Genomic DNA, 15,922 nt, shown 5'->3' with positions numbered 1-15,922 from the left:
AAACTAGACAGCATATTAAAATCAGAGACATTGCTTTAAGGTCCGTCTAGTCAAAGCTTGGTTTTTCAGTAGTCATGTATGGATGTGAGAGTTGGACCATATAGAAAGCTGAGCGATGAAGAATTGATGCCTTTGAACTGTGGTGATGGAGAAGACTCTTGAGAGTCCCTTAGGCTGGGAGGACATCAAACCAGTCCATCCTGGGGAAAATCAGTCCTGAATATTCATTGGAAGGACTGATGCTGCAGCTGAAACTTCAATACTTTGGCCACCTGATGGGAGGAACTGACTCACTGGAAAACACCCTGACTCTGGGTAAAATTGAAGGCGGGAGGAGAAGGGGACAACAGAGGATGAGATGGTTGGATGGTGTCACCTAGTCGATGGACATAAGTTTGAGCAAGCTCTGCGAGTTGGTGATGGACAGGGAAGCCTGGCATACTGCAGTCCATGGGGTCGCAAAGAGTCAGACACGACTGAGTGACTGAACTGAACTGAAACCTGACAAAACCATTATGGTTTTTACGGATATAAACAGACAATAAAGCTGTATTATAAAAACTTTTTACGATCCATATGAAGTAGAATGTCTAGAAAATGCAAATTACCAAATGTTGTACAACAACCATAAACCTGTATAAGATTAACATGTGTTAAATATATTAAGTTCACTGTATAAACCTTCCTACAAAATAATCTAGGAGCCCTAATGGTATCAGTAGTGAATAATAACACTTAAAACTATGCCATGTCTTTCACCATAAAACAGAGGCTTCCATAGAGCCTTGATAACAAAACCTGTCAAGTTACATAATATCAATGGACTCAGTCCAAACTCTTTGTGATAAATGGATGAAGAAAATCATCTTAATCTAAATATGATATATGCAGTGATTTTTCAAAGGAAGAAAATACAGAATGATTTTTGTGGTTTTTATTTCAGGAATGTATAATTGGTCAACATCTGAAGGAAAGAGATATTTCAAAAACATTAAAAATTTTCTCATTCCATTGAAAGAAAAATAGTAAAATGGTAACATGACTGATTGCATACAAAACCTATATGAAAATTCTGAATACTATGGAATTGCTTTCATGTTAGAAAGGTATATGAAAAAACCTTAAAAAGCACGTATTGAGCATGAAGCATTGAAATATTTTCCCCCAGTGTAGGAAGGATACTTATGAGAACTTTATTATATCATCTGTTCAACATTGGAAATAAAAGGCAATTGGGTAAAAATAAGTCAAAAACAAGAAAAACAAAAACAAAAAAAAAAGAAAAGAAACACAAGAAAAAGTTATTGCAACTGGAGGGAAGAAATAAAACATGATTATTCAGAGATGTACTGTTTATTTACATAAAAAACCCAGAGGAATATATATTTGAAATGATAAAATTAATATATACAATCAGAATGTATGGCACAGAAGTCATTGGGCACAATTCTATTTGTAGCAGCATCAATTACTACAAATTTAAAAAGCAAATAGCTGTTTACAAAAGCATGGCTATGGAATGTCCATATTTGTGTGAAATTTCAATGTTGGAAACTATAAAATATTATAGGGGGATTTCGCTGGTGGTCCAGTGGTTTGGATTAGTTGCTTCCCGGAGCAGGGAATGGGCGTTCGATCCCTGGTCACTGAATCAAGATACCACATGCTGAACAGTGTGACACAAATAAATAAATAAACAAAAATTGATCAATAAAATAGGGAGAATTTAAAGAAAACCTAATTGATTGGAAGGATAAAGCATGATATTGACTGGAAGAGTCAATATTGTAGGACGATTATCTTCAGAAATCATTTAAAGATTAAACGCAGTCCCAAAGCAGTTACCTTTTAAAAACTTTATTGAGGTGTAATTTACAGAGCATAAAATTTATCCATTTAAAATATATAAATCCATGATTTTAAAATTATTCACCGTTTACGACCGTCACTACATTCAAACTCTAGAGAGCATTCATCACTAATCAATTTGCAGTCTTTTCCTATTCCGTCTCTTCACAGCCCTTAGTAATCAGTAATCTACTTTTGGTCTCTCTACTCCTATTTTTGATATTACATGGAAATGGGCTCACACAATATGCAATCTTTTAGAAGTTTGAATGCCATAAACATACTGTTGAGCAAAAAAAGTGAGACACAAAAGTAATGATACCTATATTTTTGGATGTGTATATGATACTTCAGTGGGGTTTTCCAGGGGGCACTAGTGGTAAAGCGACTGCCTGCCAGTGCAGGAGAGGAGGGTTTGATCCCTGGGTCAGGAAGGTCCTCCAGGGAATATGAAATGATACCCCACTCCAGTAGTCTTTTTTAAAAAAAAAATAAATTTATTTTAATTGGAGGATAATTACTTTAAAATACTGTGGTATTTTACTCATACATCAACATGAATCAGCCATGGGTGCACATGTGTTCCCCCATTCAGAACCCCACTCACACCTTCCTCCCTTCTCCATCCCTTGGGTTGTCCCAGAGCACCAGCTCTGAGTGTCCTGCTTCATGCATCCAATTTGTACTGGTCATCTCTTTTATATATGGGAATATACATTTTTCAATGCTGTTCTCTCAAATCATCCCGCCCTCGCCTTCTCCCACATACTCCAAAAGTCTGTTCTTTACATCTGTGTCTCTTTTGTTGCCTTGCATATAGGATCGTTGTTACCTTCTTTCTAAAGTCCATATATATGCATTAATATAGTGTATTGATGGTTCTCTTTCTGATTTAGTTCCTTCTGTATAATAGGTTCCAGTCTCATCCACCTCATAGAACTGATTCAAATGCTGGGAAAACCAGTCAACCATATGCAAAAGAATGAAACTAGAACACTTTCTAACACCATAAACAAAAATAAACTCAAAATGGATTAAAGATCTAAACTTAACACCAGAGACTATTAAAACTCTTAGAGGAAAACAGAGGCATAACACCCTCTGACATAAATCACAGCAAGATTCTCTATGACCCACCTTGTAGAGTAATGGAAATAAAAACAAATATATAAATGGGACCTAGGTAAACTTAAAAGCTTTTGCACAACGAAGGAAACTATAAGCAAGGTGGAAAGGCAGCCTTCAGAATGGAAGACAATAACAGCAAATGAAACAACTGACAAAGAATTAAGCTCCAAAATATACAAGCCGTACATGAAGCTCAATACCAGAAAAATGAAAAACCCAATCAAAAAGTGGGCCAAAGAACTAAACAGACATTTCTCCAAAGAAGATATACAGAGGGCTAATAAAACACACGAAAAGATATGTAGCTTTCTCATATCACAACACCACTCATTACTAGAGAAATGCAAATTAAAAACACAATGAGGTATCGTCTCTGCCGGTCAGAATGGCCACCATAAAAAAGTCGACAAACAACAATAGCTGGAGAGGGTGTGGAGAAAAAGGAAACCCTCTTACACTGTTGATGGAAATGTAAATACCACATAATTCTGGTACAGCCACTATGGAGAACAGTGTGGAAATTCCTTAAAAATCTGAGAATAGAACCACTCCAGTATTCTTGACTGGAGATTTCCTTGGACAGAGAAGCCTGACAGCTTATAGTCCATGGGGTCTCAAAGAGTCAGACACAAGTGAACGAATGAGCACACACGATTATATTTCAACTGTTTTTGAAAATCATTCATTATCAGAAAAAATAATATAATTCATTTTAAAATGTATGCAATCAGAATATTATTTTCATTTCATAAAAGGTCAAGTTACCCAACAGCATCCAAACTCCTATTTTAATTCTCAAGCTTACGCTTGCAATGATATGTATTTGGAAACTGACAGTCTTCTGCTTTTATGCCCCATAAAGATTGTACGGCACAGTTACGTTCACCAGATACATTGTCTGTTATCCTGTTATGGAAAAATGCATAATTCTGTTACATTCTATGAAGACAACTCATAAAACAATAGCATTTTCCATGTAACTGTAATACAAGATATTTTGAAAATGGGTAATGAAGTCTTTAATAAAATTTCAGTAAGAGCTTGTTACTAGGAAATTGGGCTACAGAGTAGCCTATTTTTCAACATTGGTATCAACATTTTATTAACTTTCAATATCTCCCTTCAGCTTTCTATAATTTGACTAAGACAAATGTATTCATGTTATTTTAAAAATATTTCTCTTTTGTATTTTTCCCCCTCTATATAGCATTCTTTTTACAAACTTACTGTAGATTGCAAGTTGAACCATTTAGCCACTTCCAAGGACGACCGCGGCCTTCACGAGAGACTTGAATCCACGATACAATTGATAGGGACATCAGAAATTTCTAGCCCAAAATAAAGAATTTTCACATAAATAGTCATTATGAAATGTTTTTGTTAATTTTTAAAATGCAAGTCAAAGGATGTGTTCTTTCATAGCATCTTTCATTCTTTGAACAAATTGAGCATGTTAGATTCTAATCTAACACTAAAAAATATAGGAGTTGAAAGTTTAAAGTTTTAATAGTGCCATAAATATTAACCAATATCTGTACTTTTGATTCAAAATTAACTTAACATTTATACTTATCAGTTTCACTGTGTTCTACTGTTAATAAGGAAAATTCCTTTTTTTTCCGACAGCCATTTAATAAAGGGAATATTTACAAAGACATGAATTAGTTGTAGAGATCCCACAAAAGAATACACCTTGCATAACAACTTGGGGATACTTACAGCTGTGAACTGCATCTGACATTAAGCCTAAGGGATAAGAAGGTGGAGTAATTGAATATGTGCAATGAGGAAAATTCTGACTCATATAATTTCATTTTTCCTCATGTCAAAACTAACATAGCAAGGCTTTAAATAAGTCTTTAGATTCCATGACATTCATTTTTCTGGATATTGTGACAATATCAGTGGATTTCTCTACTATTATATGTTTCTCAGAATTTCAGTTTTAGAGGGAAATCAAGGAAATGAAATTGAGAAAATAAGTGACATGAGAACCGAAGATTTGGTTTTCTGAGCCTGACACCATTCTTTGACTAGATAAAGCCCAAAGCCATCTGTTTCTGTATTGGTGGAATCAGTGGCCCAGACAAGGGGTCAGAGACTCATTTCTCTCCGCTCCTCCCTGCTAAGTTCAACTGTAAACATGGGACTAATGAAAGACACGAGAAAGGAGAACTCTGAAAGGTAGAAAGTGAAGGGTGACGTGGCTTGAGACTTCCCAGCGGTCCCACTCCTCTGTAATTGCTAATCACTTCTCCTTGATGAAAGAACAAGGTGGGAGATGAAGGAGTGATAATTAGGGGCATCTTGTATCTCCCCACTAACCAGGTGAAAGTGACCTAGGCCTCTTACTTCCCAAACACCCCATACCTAACCTAGCTGTTGGGGGTGGCACAGGTAATCTGTTCCTCCTGTGTGTTGACAGAATCGTGTAGGCAACACCAGGTAAGCCTTACAAGATGATCCATCAGGACACTTACTAACAAGGAGCAGTCAGAGAAATTGCCTGTTTCCTCCACTGAGAGACACTAGGGTTGGGTGATAGGGGTGGGGGTGGGACCAGCAAAGGGGATGTCTTGACTAAAACTACTGAAGCTAAGAAGCCTCTTTATCCCTGAGGGTGTAAGATCCATCTCCCACCCAGCGGCATTGGAAAGAATGGATCTTAACTGTTGAATTCACACAATGAGCTGTGGAAATTTACAAACATCACACAAATGCAAAAAGTTGGAGGAACTGCAAAATATCATATGGCAGTGATGAGACAGGGACAACCTGTATGATTCCATGTCCTGGAGTAGAAAATGGCAACCCACTTCAGAGTTCTTGCCTGGAAAATTCCATGGACACAGGAGCCTGACAGGCTGAAGTTAATGAGGTTTCAAAGAGTCAGACACTATTGAACGACTAAGCGTGAACACGGGATTCCATGTATATGATTCAAAAGCAATCAAAGAGATTCTATAATATCAAAAGTCAGGATAGTGAGTAAATAAAGAGGTGAGACATGATAAGATATTACAGAAGGGTGGGGCTGCTGGGAAGTTGAAACTTCTATTTTGTGATCTGATGTGCAATTACATAATTCTATAGGCAAAATCATAAGTTTATTTTCCTTGATGTATGGTAAATTTAGATATCACAGTGTATTTTAGTATTTAATAGATTTGTAGAAGCATGATTTTCTATGAAAAGCAAGAACCAGAAATTACCACACATGCATGAATGGTATAAAAATGTAAATAAAGTATCATAAAGTTATAGTCCATTGTTTAATGGAATACTAGCAGACCTTAAAATAAACAAGCTACAAACATGTACAAAAGCACAAGTGAATCCTAACAAATATAATGTTGACTAAATGAAGCCTTTAGCAAAGTGTTGGAAACATTTAATAGCTTACCATTTCCTCTTCATTATCTATATAAAGCAGAGTAGAATTCTTAGTAGCACAGGATATCAAACTCTCATTCCACGATTTTTTTTCCAAACTAGTATAATAGCAGTTGTTGGAATATGTAAGCCAGTCTTGTGGACAATGACCACAATGACATTCTGAAGAAAGATTATGAATTAGTATTCAAAAACAATTTGAATTTGGAAAATAAAAATTAACTTACATATATGCATAGATATAAACATATGTAAACACACACACACATATATATACATATATATATATATAAATAAAATAACATATCTATGCATCCTCAAGGCTGGTACATATAAAACAAATCTCATTCATGCATTCATAGAGAGGGTCTGTCTTTAATATGTGTTCCCATATAAAGGAAACACATAGAAATGTCTACTCTTTCCATGTCCTGAAAATCAAGAAATGAAACTTCTATTTTAGAATAGCAAAATTATTTGTCTCTTATCATATTATAGCAGGAGGAAATTACAGCCAATTGCCAACAATGGATATGGTGATCCTATTATTGCATAGGGAGAAGCACTCTCCTATAATCATTTATTTATGAATGTTTATTGCCTGATTTTATAAATTATGTTCTATCCCCAAATCTATTCTTGTTTTCACTAGCCTAAAAGAGAGACAAAAATGAATTGTATTTGTATCAGAACTTTGAAAATCATTATGTACCTTTCTGGAGCCTTGTTATGAGAGAGGAGTAATTCTGTTCCCGTATTAGAGTAGCTACAAAATTAATCATTAAAAAATTAGTATTGTTTTAAATGAATCATAATGATTTTAGTTTATGAGCTTGAGAATTCAGTTTATTGTTTAGAATTAGAGTAATCTGAAATAAAACTGATTTAGCAAGAAAAATTAATTAGGTAATGAACACTTGATGGAAAAAATATTTCAAAAACCTAACGGAACAAACTTCACCACGTCTTACAGTATTTGCTTTAACCAATCTCAAGAATTAATTTGTATTTCTCAAAAAGATCTTTAAACCTCCTAAAGCATGCATTTAAGTTATGAAATCAGAACATACATATACATGCTCTCTGTAATTCTCCTGTGTTGTATATTTCTGACAAATTAGATATACTGATTTATTCTAATTGCATGTATTTTAATGATAGGCACATTATATAATACTATGAAATGTTTAGCAGCACTGACCACCAGTAAAGTGATAAGTTCCCTTACAGTTTTTCAAAAACGTACTTACAGGGAGTAACAGTGATCACTGTCACCACAGTGGACATCAAGACGAGGCAGATGATTCCCAGGATCCCAGCAATGAACTTCTCTGGAGGTGACAGTGAACCTGCAGGGACAGAAAAGGAAACTGAGAAAGGAGTGATGGGGACAGTTGTTCAGAGTTTACATACACAAGAACCCACAGGAACACAGAGTTATGGATATAAACTTGGACCCCAACCCATTTTGACCACTGTAGTCTTTCTTTCAGAATATACCATTACGTTTTCAGCAAATATAAGACTACATGAATTGTTGATCAAAGACTTCAAATTATAGTAATGCCAGAATAAAAGTGGTCCTCCGATTTCACATCAGAATCCCATATCCAGCTTCAGGTTCTGTTCTTCAAAGTGAAAAATATGTGAGCTTATCCCCTACTCATTCTCCACACCTCTGCACCCCCACTGCACATCCTAGAACAGTTCCATGTGTGTCTAGTAAGTGTTTACCTTTGGAGTGGTAATTCTTGTCGTTTCTGTGAAGATTCTGAGGAGCATTTTGAAGATTTAATTCTACATATGTTAATTCCTGCTCAGTCATTGAAATGGAGCTTTTAGAAACCTTAGGTTTTCTTTTCTGCCTCTTTGAGTTCTTGACTCCCTTCAGTTCTGCATAGGTTGCTCCTTGGTTATTCATCTCTGCAGCTGAGTGAGATCAAGGACTGTGCTTGAAGTGAACTGAGGTTGAGTGGTGTATGTGAGATAAGAACCCTAGTACAATGCCACAGGCGGGGCAAAGAGCTTAGTGCTCACTTTGCAGCTGAACAAACTTAAAGCCTGGTAAATCCTTACAACATTAAACAAGTTTTTCATGATAGAATGCTTTTTTGGAAAAGATATTCTATATTTGACACATATATTATTGATTGAAACAGTGCAAAGCAATAAATTAGGGAGGAATAAAGAAGTTCATGAACAATAATATCCTTATTAAGTCAGATTCCATGGAAATATTTTAAAACCATCATAGTGCTTGTGTTCAAATTAAAATGTTCTGTTAACAAGAGAGATTCACCCAAATTTATGATAATTTTGAAATTTAAGAATGGTTAAAAACAGTTCTTTAAAGATGAGGAGAGAGTAATGTTGACATGTACAGTAATTTCCTACACTAAATTACATTATTTGGTGACTTACATTTATTGATGAAAAGGGATAACAAATGGTCTTGATTTCAAATGGTTGAGGAGTTCTGAGAAAGCAGTAAAAACTGAGGAAATGCTTCATATATTGGAAAGTGTTACATGACACATTAAACATATATAACAAAGTAATATGAAAAATAAATTAAGAAAGACTAAAAAATACTTATTTCACAAAAGTAGTTGATAATTGATTTAATGGCTAATATCTGAACTCATAAAATGATAAACATGTATAGGTCACTTATGGAAGAACACTGTTGGTTCAAACTTCCAGAAAGATCTGATAGATGTCCATGTTAGTAAAGGTCATTTTAGCTGTATAAGTGATGGTAATTATTTATAAAAAATCCAGATAACATAATTTAATAATTCAGGCAATTGATGCTGTAGTCAGAAATATTTGGAAATTAATTATGACTGAAATTTATAAAATGTGACCTTCAAAAAATTATTTACTATCTGGTAACCCATATTATTAATATAAAATGGAAATAAGTTTATGCAATATATAACGTGTGTAACACTGAGCACTCAACCTGGAATTTATAAGTTCTCAATAATTATCAGTTTTAATTATTATCTTAGTCATCATTTCTATGGTACTGTTTCTGATTTATATCAGCCTTTAGTTAGTATAACATATCATTTATGCAATGTTTGATTTTTAAAAAATACTTTAATTATGACAATTAAGTTTAAATTAGCCTTTAGGTATATGGCAAAACCAATACAATATTGTAAAGTTAAAAAATTAAATATATTAAAAAAAGAAGTTACTTCATCATTAATTTTATTAAAAAATTAGGGTTCTTTTATTCAATCTAATACATATAGGAGGAATTATGTTTGGCCTTTTGCTATATAATGAATTCCTTTCCAAGAATCTGTGTATAGATGTTGAGCAAAATATGTATAAATATATTATCATACAAAAAAGCTTACCATCTACTGATTATAAAATCCGAAACTAATTGTTCCCTATCATGAGGTCAATAAATTTCAATTAATATTATATAGACACCCAAATATGCATGTGTGTATTCACTTGACTAGCGTTCTACAGACAATAATTTGAATACTTGGAGAAATCACCCAATATTTGGTATTTTATGGTTATTGTTTATACCAAATTATTAAAAAAAAACAATTTTCTACTTTGATTTTGTGTATATTTACTATACCTCAGTTGCATCCCCACTAACATTTGTTAGTTCCCACTAAGTGAGATGGTCTAGCAGAGAGACAGGAGAGGAGGGACACATACCTTCTGTTGGCCGGGAAGTTGTGCATTCTTTAGTGTGCAGATCAGGTTACTCTCTAAAAAGAGACCTGCTTAGGCTGGTAACAAAAGGAGAAATTTAAAAACTCAAAACCCGGTCAAGAATAAGCAATGTCTGTGACCTTCACAGGCTGCCCTGTGAAGGCTCAGAGTGAAGCTAGAATGGAAAATATTGATTTGTCATCAATGTGTCACTTCAGGTTTGAACAGGAAATCCTCACACTTAGACGAGTTGAAGAGAGTTTTGCTTATCACACACCTCCAGAAAATAGGAGGCTTTGGGCTCCAATTAAAAGGACAACTGGACCTCTAATTGTGTTATTTACATTTTCCATTTTTAAATGCCTCTGAGAAATTGTTATCATATACTGTAAGATCCATTAGATCTGATAAACAGAGTGCCTGAAGAACTATGGATGGAGCTCTGTGACACTGTATAGGAGGCAGTGGTCAAGGTCATCCCCAAGAAAAAGAAATGCAAAGAGGCAAGATGGTTGTCTGAGGAGGCCTTACAAATAGCTGAGAAAAGAAGAGAAGCTAAAGGCAAAGGACAAAAGGAAAAATGTATTCATCTAAATGCAGAGTTCCAAAGAATAGCAAGGAGAGATAAGAAAGCCTTCCTCAGTGACTAGTGCAAAGAATAGAGGAAAACAATAGAATGGGAAAGAGTAGAGATCTCTTCAAGAAGATTAGAGGTACCAAGGGAACATTTCATGCAAAGATGGGTACAATAAAGGACAGAAATGGTATGGGCCTAACAGAAGCAGAAGATATTAAGAAGAGGTGGCAGGAATACACAGAAGAACTTTCCAAAAAAGATCTTCATGACCCACATAAGCACCCAGATCACTTGCCTAGAGCCAGACATCTTGGAATGTGAAGTCAAGTGGGCCTTAGAAAGCATCACTATGAACAAAGCTAGTGGAGGTGTTGGAATTCCAGTTGAGCTATTGGAAATCCTGAAAGATGATGCTGTGGAAGTGCTGCATTCAATATGCCAGCAATTTTGGAAAACTCAGCAGTGGCCACAGGACTAGAAAACATCAGTTTTCATTCCAATCCCAAAGAAAGGCAATGCCAAGGACTGTTCAAACTACTGCACAATTGCACTCATCTCATTTGCTAGCAAAGTAATGCTCAAAATTCTCCAAGCCAGGCTTCAACAGTACGTGAACTAAGAACTTCCAGATGTTCAAGCTGGCTTTAGGAAAGGCAGAGGAAACAGAGATCAAGTTTCCAGCATCCATTGGATCATCAAAAAAGCAAGAGACCAAAAGACTGTTCTATAACTCTGTGTCTCTTTTGCTGTCTCTCATACAGGGTTATCGTTACCATCTTTCTAAATTCCATATATATGCGTTAGTATACTGTATTGGTGTTTTTTTTTATGCCTTACTTTACTCTGTATAATAGGCTTCAGTTTCATCTACCTCATTAGAACTGATTCAAAAAAAAAAATAAGAACTGATTAAAATGTATTCTTTTTAATGGCTGAGTAATACTCCATTCTGTATATGTACCACAGCTTTCTTATCCATTCTTCTGCTGATGGATATCTAGGTTGCTTCCATGTCCTGGCTATTATAAATGGCATTGAAACATATATAATATCATATATGAAACAAGTCGCCAGTCCAGGTTCCATACAGGATACTGGATGCTTGGTGCTGGTGCAGAGACGACCCAGAGGGATGGTACAGGGAGGGAGGAGGGAGAGGGGTTCAGGATGGGGAACACATATGTACCTATGGCAGATTCATGTTGATGTATGGCAAAACCAATACAATATTATAAGGTAATTAACCTCCAATTAAAATAAATAAATTTATATTTTTTTTAAAAAAAGCAAGAGACCTCCAAAAAAGCATTTACTTTTGCTTTATTGACTATGCCGGTCCCATCACTTCATGGGAAATAGATGGGGAAACAGTGGAAACAGTGTCAGACTTTATTTTTTGGACTCCAAAATCACTGCAGATGGTGATTGCAGCCATAAAAATAAAAGACCCTTACTCCTTGGAAGGAAAGTTATGACCAACCTAGATAGCACATTCAAAAGCAGAGACATTACTTTGCCAACAAAGGTGCGTCTAGTCAAGGCTATGGTTTTTCCAGTGGTCATGTATGGATGTGAGAATTGGACTGTGAAGAAGGCTGACTGCCGAAGAATTGATGCTTTTGAACTGTGGTGTTGGAGAAGACTCTTGAGAGTCCCTTGGACTGCAAGGAGATCCAACCAGTCCATTCTAAAGGAGATCAGCCCTGGGATTTCTTTGGAAGGAATGGTGCTAAAACTGAAATTCCAATACTTGGCCACCTCACGCAAAGAGTTGACTCATTGGAAAAGACTCTGATGCTGGGAAGGATTAGGGGCAGGAGGAGAAGGGGAAGACAGAGGATGAGATGGCTGGATGGCATCACCAACTTGATGGACATGAATTTGAGTGAACTCCGGGAGTTGGTGACGGACATTGAGGCCTGGTGTGCTGCAATTCATGGGGTCGCAAAGATCAGACACAAATGAGCGACTGAACTGAACTGAACTGATGAGGAACAAAGTTCTGGCAATGTTTACAGGTCATAAAAATATTTTTCAGAAAAAAGATGTGTTTTTATTTCTTTATTTACTACTACTTAAAAATTTTCTTGGTAATTTATTTTGTATTAATCATCTACAAACTCATCTAAAATTTATAAAATATTTCTGTGTTGAGACTATGTGATTCACTGACATCAATTCTATATTCATTTATTTAAAATATTTTCATAGGTCAGTAATTCATATACATTCATAGTATTACATGTGAAAAATAGAGGAGTATCACTGATTCCATAGTCTTCACTGAATATTGACTGTGCACTTTGAAGTCTCCTATGTGATGAAAAGGCATTGAAAGGCAAACAGGCCCTTACTTCATGACAATATATGTGGAAGGACGTGTTTTGTTTTGTTTTAGGAGCAAAAGCAAATATTTAAGAAACATAAATGAATAAGGAAGACACGTATTTTTTTCTTTAAATTTTTTTTTTGGATTCTAGCTGTTTTATAATGTGTGATAGTTTCAGGTGTACAGCAGAGAGATTCAGTTATACACATACCTGTATCTACTCTGTTTTTAGATTCTTTTTCTATATAGGCCATTACAGAGTATTGAGTACAGTTCCCTGTGCTACACAGCAGGTTCTCTTTTATATACAGTAATGTATAGATGTTAATGCTAATCTCCCAGTGTATCCCTGCCCTCCCCATCACCTGTTGGTTTTCAGTTGTTCAGTCATGTCCGACTCTTTGCAACCCCATGGACTGAAGCACACCAGGCTTCCCTGTCCATCACCATCTCCCAGAGCTTGCTCAAACTCATGTCCTTTGAGTCGGTGATGCAATCCAACCATCTCATCCTCTGTCGTCCCCTTCTTCTCCTGCTTTCAATCTTTCCCAGCATCAGGGTCTTTTCAAATGAGTCAGTTCTTTGCATCAGGTGGCCAAAATATTAGAGCTTCAGCTTCAGCATCAGTCCTTCCAATGAATATTAAGACTTGATTTTCTTTAGGACTGAATGGTTTGGTCTCCTTGTAGTCCAAGGGAATCTTGGGAGTCTTACCCAGCACCACTGTTCAAAAGCATAAATTCTTCAATGCTCAGCCTTCTTTATAGTCCAACTCTCACATCCATACATGACTACTGGAAAAGCCATAGCTTTAACTATAGGGACCTTTGTTGGCAATGTAATATCTCTGCTTTTTAATTTGCTGTCTAGGTGGTAACCATAAATTTATTTACTACATCTGTTGACTCTACTTCTCTATCATAAAATGTCATATAAATTGGAAAGAGAAACAGAATTGTTTATTTGTGAAATGACATAATTGTCTGCACAAATTGCAAAGTATCTCCAAAATCCTCCTAAAACTAATCAGTAAGTAGAGTCCCTGGACTGCAAGGATATCCAACCAGTCAATCCTAAAGGAAATCAATCCTGAATATTCATTGGAAGGACTGAGGCTGAAGCTGAAAGTCCAATACTTTGGCCACTTGATGCAAAGAACTGACTTATTGGAAAAGACCCTGATGCTGGGAAAGATTGAAGGCAGGTGGAGAAGGGGACGACAGAAGATGAGATGGTTGGATAGCATCACTGACTTGATGGACATGAGTTTGAGTAAACTCTGGGAGTTGGTGATGGACAGGGAAGCCTGGCGTGCTGCAGTCCATGGGGTCGCAGAGAGTCGGACACAACTGAGTGACTGAACTGAACTGAACTGAAACATGGTTTCAGATAGAACAGAATATTAAAATCAGTTATATTTCTACATAACTTGTTAGAAATTGAGAAAAACAAAAAGTATCATTTATAATGGACTTCCTTGGTGGCTTGGATGATAAAGCGTCTGCCTACAATGTGGGAGAGCCAGGTTCAATCCCTGGGTTGGGAAGATCTCCTGGAAAAGGAAATGGCAACCCATTCCAGTATTCTTGCCTGGGAAATCTCATGGATGCAGGAACCTGGTAGGCTACAATCCATGGGGTCAAAAACTTTAAGTTGATAGTATAAATGTACCAAATATTTGCACCATTTGTATGCTGAATTATTAAATACTAATGAGAAAGGTTGAAAAAAACAAATTGATAAATAAACTATAATCTTAAACTGGAAGTCTAAACATTATGATGATTCCTTTTCTCCCTTAATTGCTCTATAAATTTAAGTCAGTCATAATCAGAACCACACAGCCTGGTTCTCTGTGACAACCTACAGGGGCTGGATGGAGTGGGAGAAAGGTTCATGTGGGAGGGGACATATGTACACTTATGGCTGACTCACATTGTTGTATAATAGAATTCAGCACAACATTGTAAAGCAATTTTCTTCCAATTAAAAAAAAGTTAAAAAATAAGAAACATATTAAGCTTTTATTTTGTAGAAAGTTGCATATTAATTTTAATTTTTTAATGAATTTTGTTTTTTAGAACAATATACATTTATAGACAAAGTTTGAAGATAGTATAGAATTCCATATATCTGAAATCAGTTCCTCTTGAATTCATTTTATATTAGTATTGCACTTTTGTTGTAATTAATAAACCAACATCAGTGTATTTTTAGTAATGAAAATCCATAGTTTATTCATGCTTCTGTAATTGTTTTTACTTATGTCCTTTTTTAATTCCAGAATCCCATCCAGGTTACCACATGACATTTAGATGTCACGTCTCTTTAGGCCCCCCTTGGCTATTACAGACTTTCCTTGTGTTTGATGATCTTGATAGTTTTGAAAAGTGCTAGGTAGGTATATTTTAAAATATCCTTCATTGAGATATGTCTGACATTTTTCTCATGAGGAGATTGGAGTTGTAAATTTGGGGAGGATGACAGAGTGCAAATTTTATTACATCATATCAAGGGAACAAACTGTGAACATGATCTCTGTTGATGTTACCTTTGCTCACTGAGGTGGTGTTTGTCAGGTTTTCCACTCGAAGGTTACTCTTATTTTCCCTCTTCCATATGACTCTGTAATAATTTCTTTGGAAAGAAATCATTATGTGCACTAAGTACTTAAGGAGTAAGGAGTGCCATCCATTTTAGGCAAGAGCATCTGCATTATTTATTTAGAATTTTTCTGCACAGGAGATTGTTTCATCTCCCTCATTTGCTAAAGTATTCAATCATTTTATGCTACTGTGGACTCATGGGTATTTTATATTGGGGTTATAATTAATACTATTTCTTTTCTGTGATTTTTGCTGCTTAAACTGTTCCAGCTTTGGCCATTGGTAATTCCTTTACCTAGTTGACATATCTCTACAGTTTTAAGCACTTCTCCATTTTCTAGAACTACAAAA

At 35.6% G+C, this 15,922-nt stretch overlaps 1 protein-coding gene across 1 annotated transcript; it reads right to left on the bottom strand.

Annotated features, from left to right (window-relative positions):
• Positions 1 to 3,704: 3,704 nt before the first annotated feature.
• LOC129641394 (NKG2-A/NKG2-B type II integral membrane protein-like) lies at positions 3,705 to 8,294 on the bottom strand. The gene is made up of 6 exons (XM_055566126.1): positions 8,104 to 8,294; positions 7,620 to 7,718; positions 7,082 to 7,135; positions 6,380 to 6,531; positions 4,204 to 4,304; positions 3,705 to 3,882 (listed from the first exon to the last, which is right to left on the bottom strand). The coding sequence occupies exons 1-6, from the start codon at positions 8,288 to 8,290 to the stop codon at positions 3,765 to 3,767; spliced, it is 711 nt and encodes a 236-aa protein (XP_055422101.1). The 5' UTR covers positions 8,291 to 8,294; the 3' UTR covers positions 3,705 to 3,764.
• Positions 8,295 to 15,922: the final 7,628 nt, after the last annotated feature.

This window comes from Bubalus kerabau, chromosome 1, assembly GCF_029407905.1.
Source record: "Bubalus kerabau isolate K-KA32 ecotype Philippines breed swamp buffalo chromosome 1, PCC_UOA_SB_1v2, whole genome shotgun sequence".
In the NCBI taxonomy this organism is placed as follows: Eukaryota; Metazoa; Chordata; class Mammalia; order Artiodactyla; family Bovidae; genus Bubalus; species Bubalus kerabau.
The sequence above is the reverse complement of the archived record's forward strand: the minus strand, read 5'-3'. Positions and strand labels throughout refer to the sequence as shown.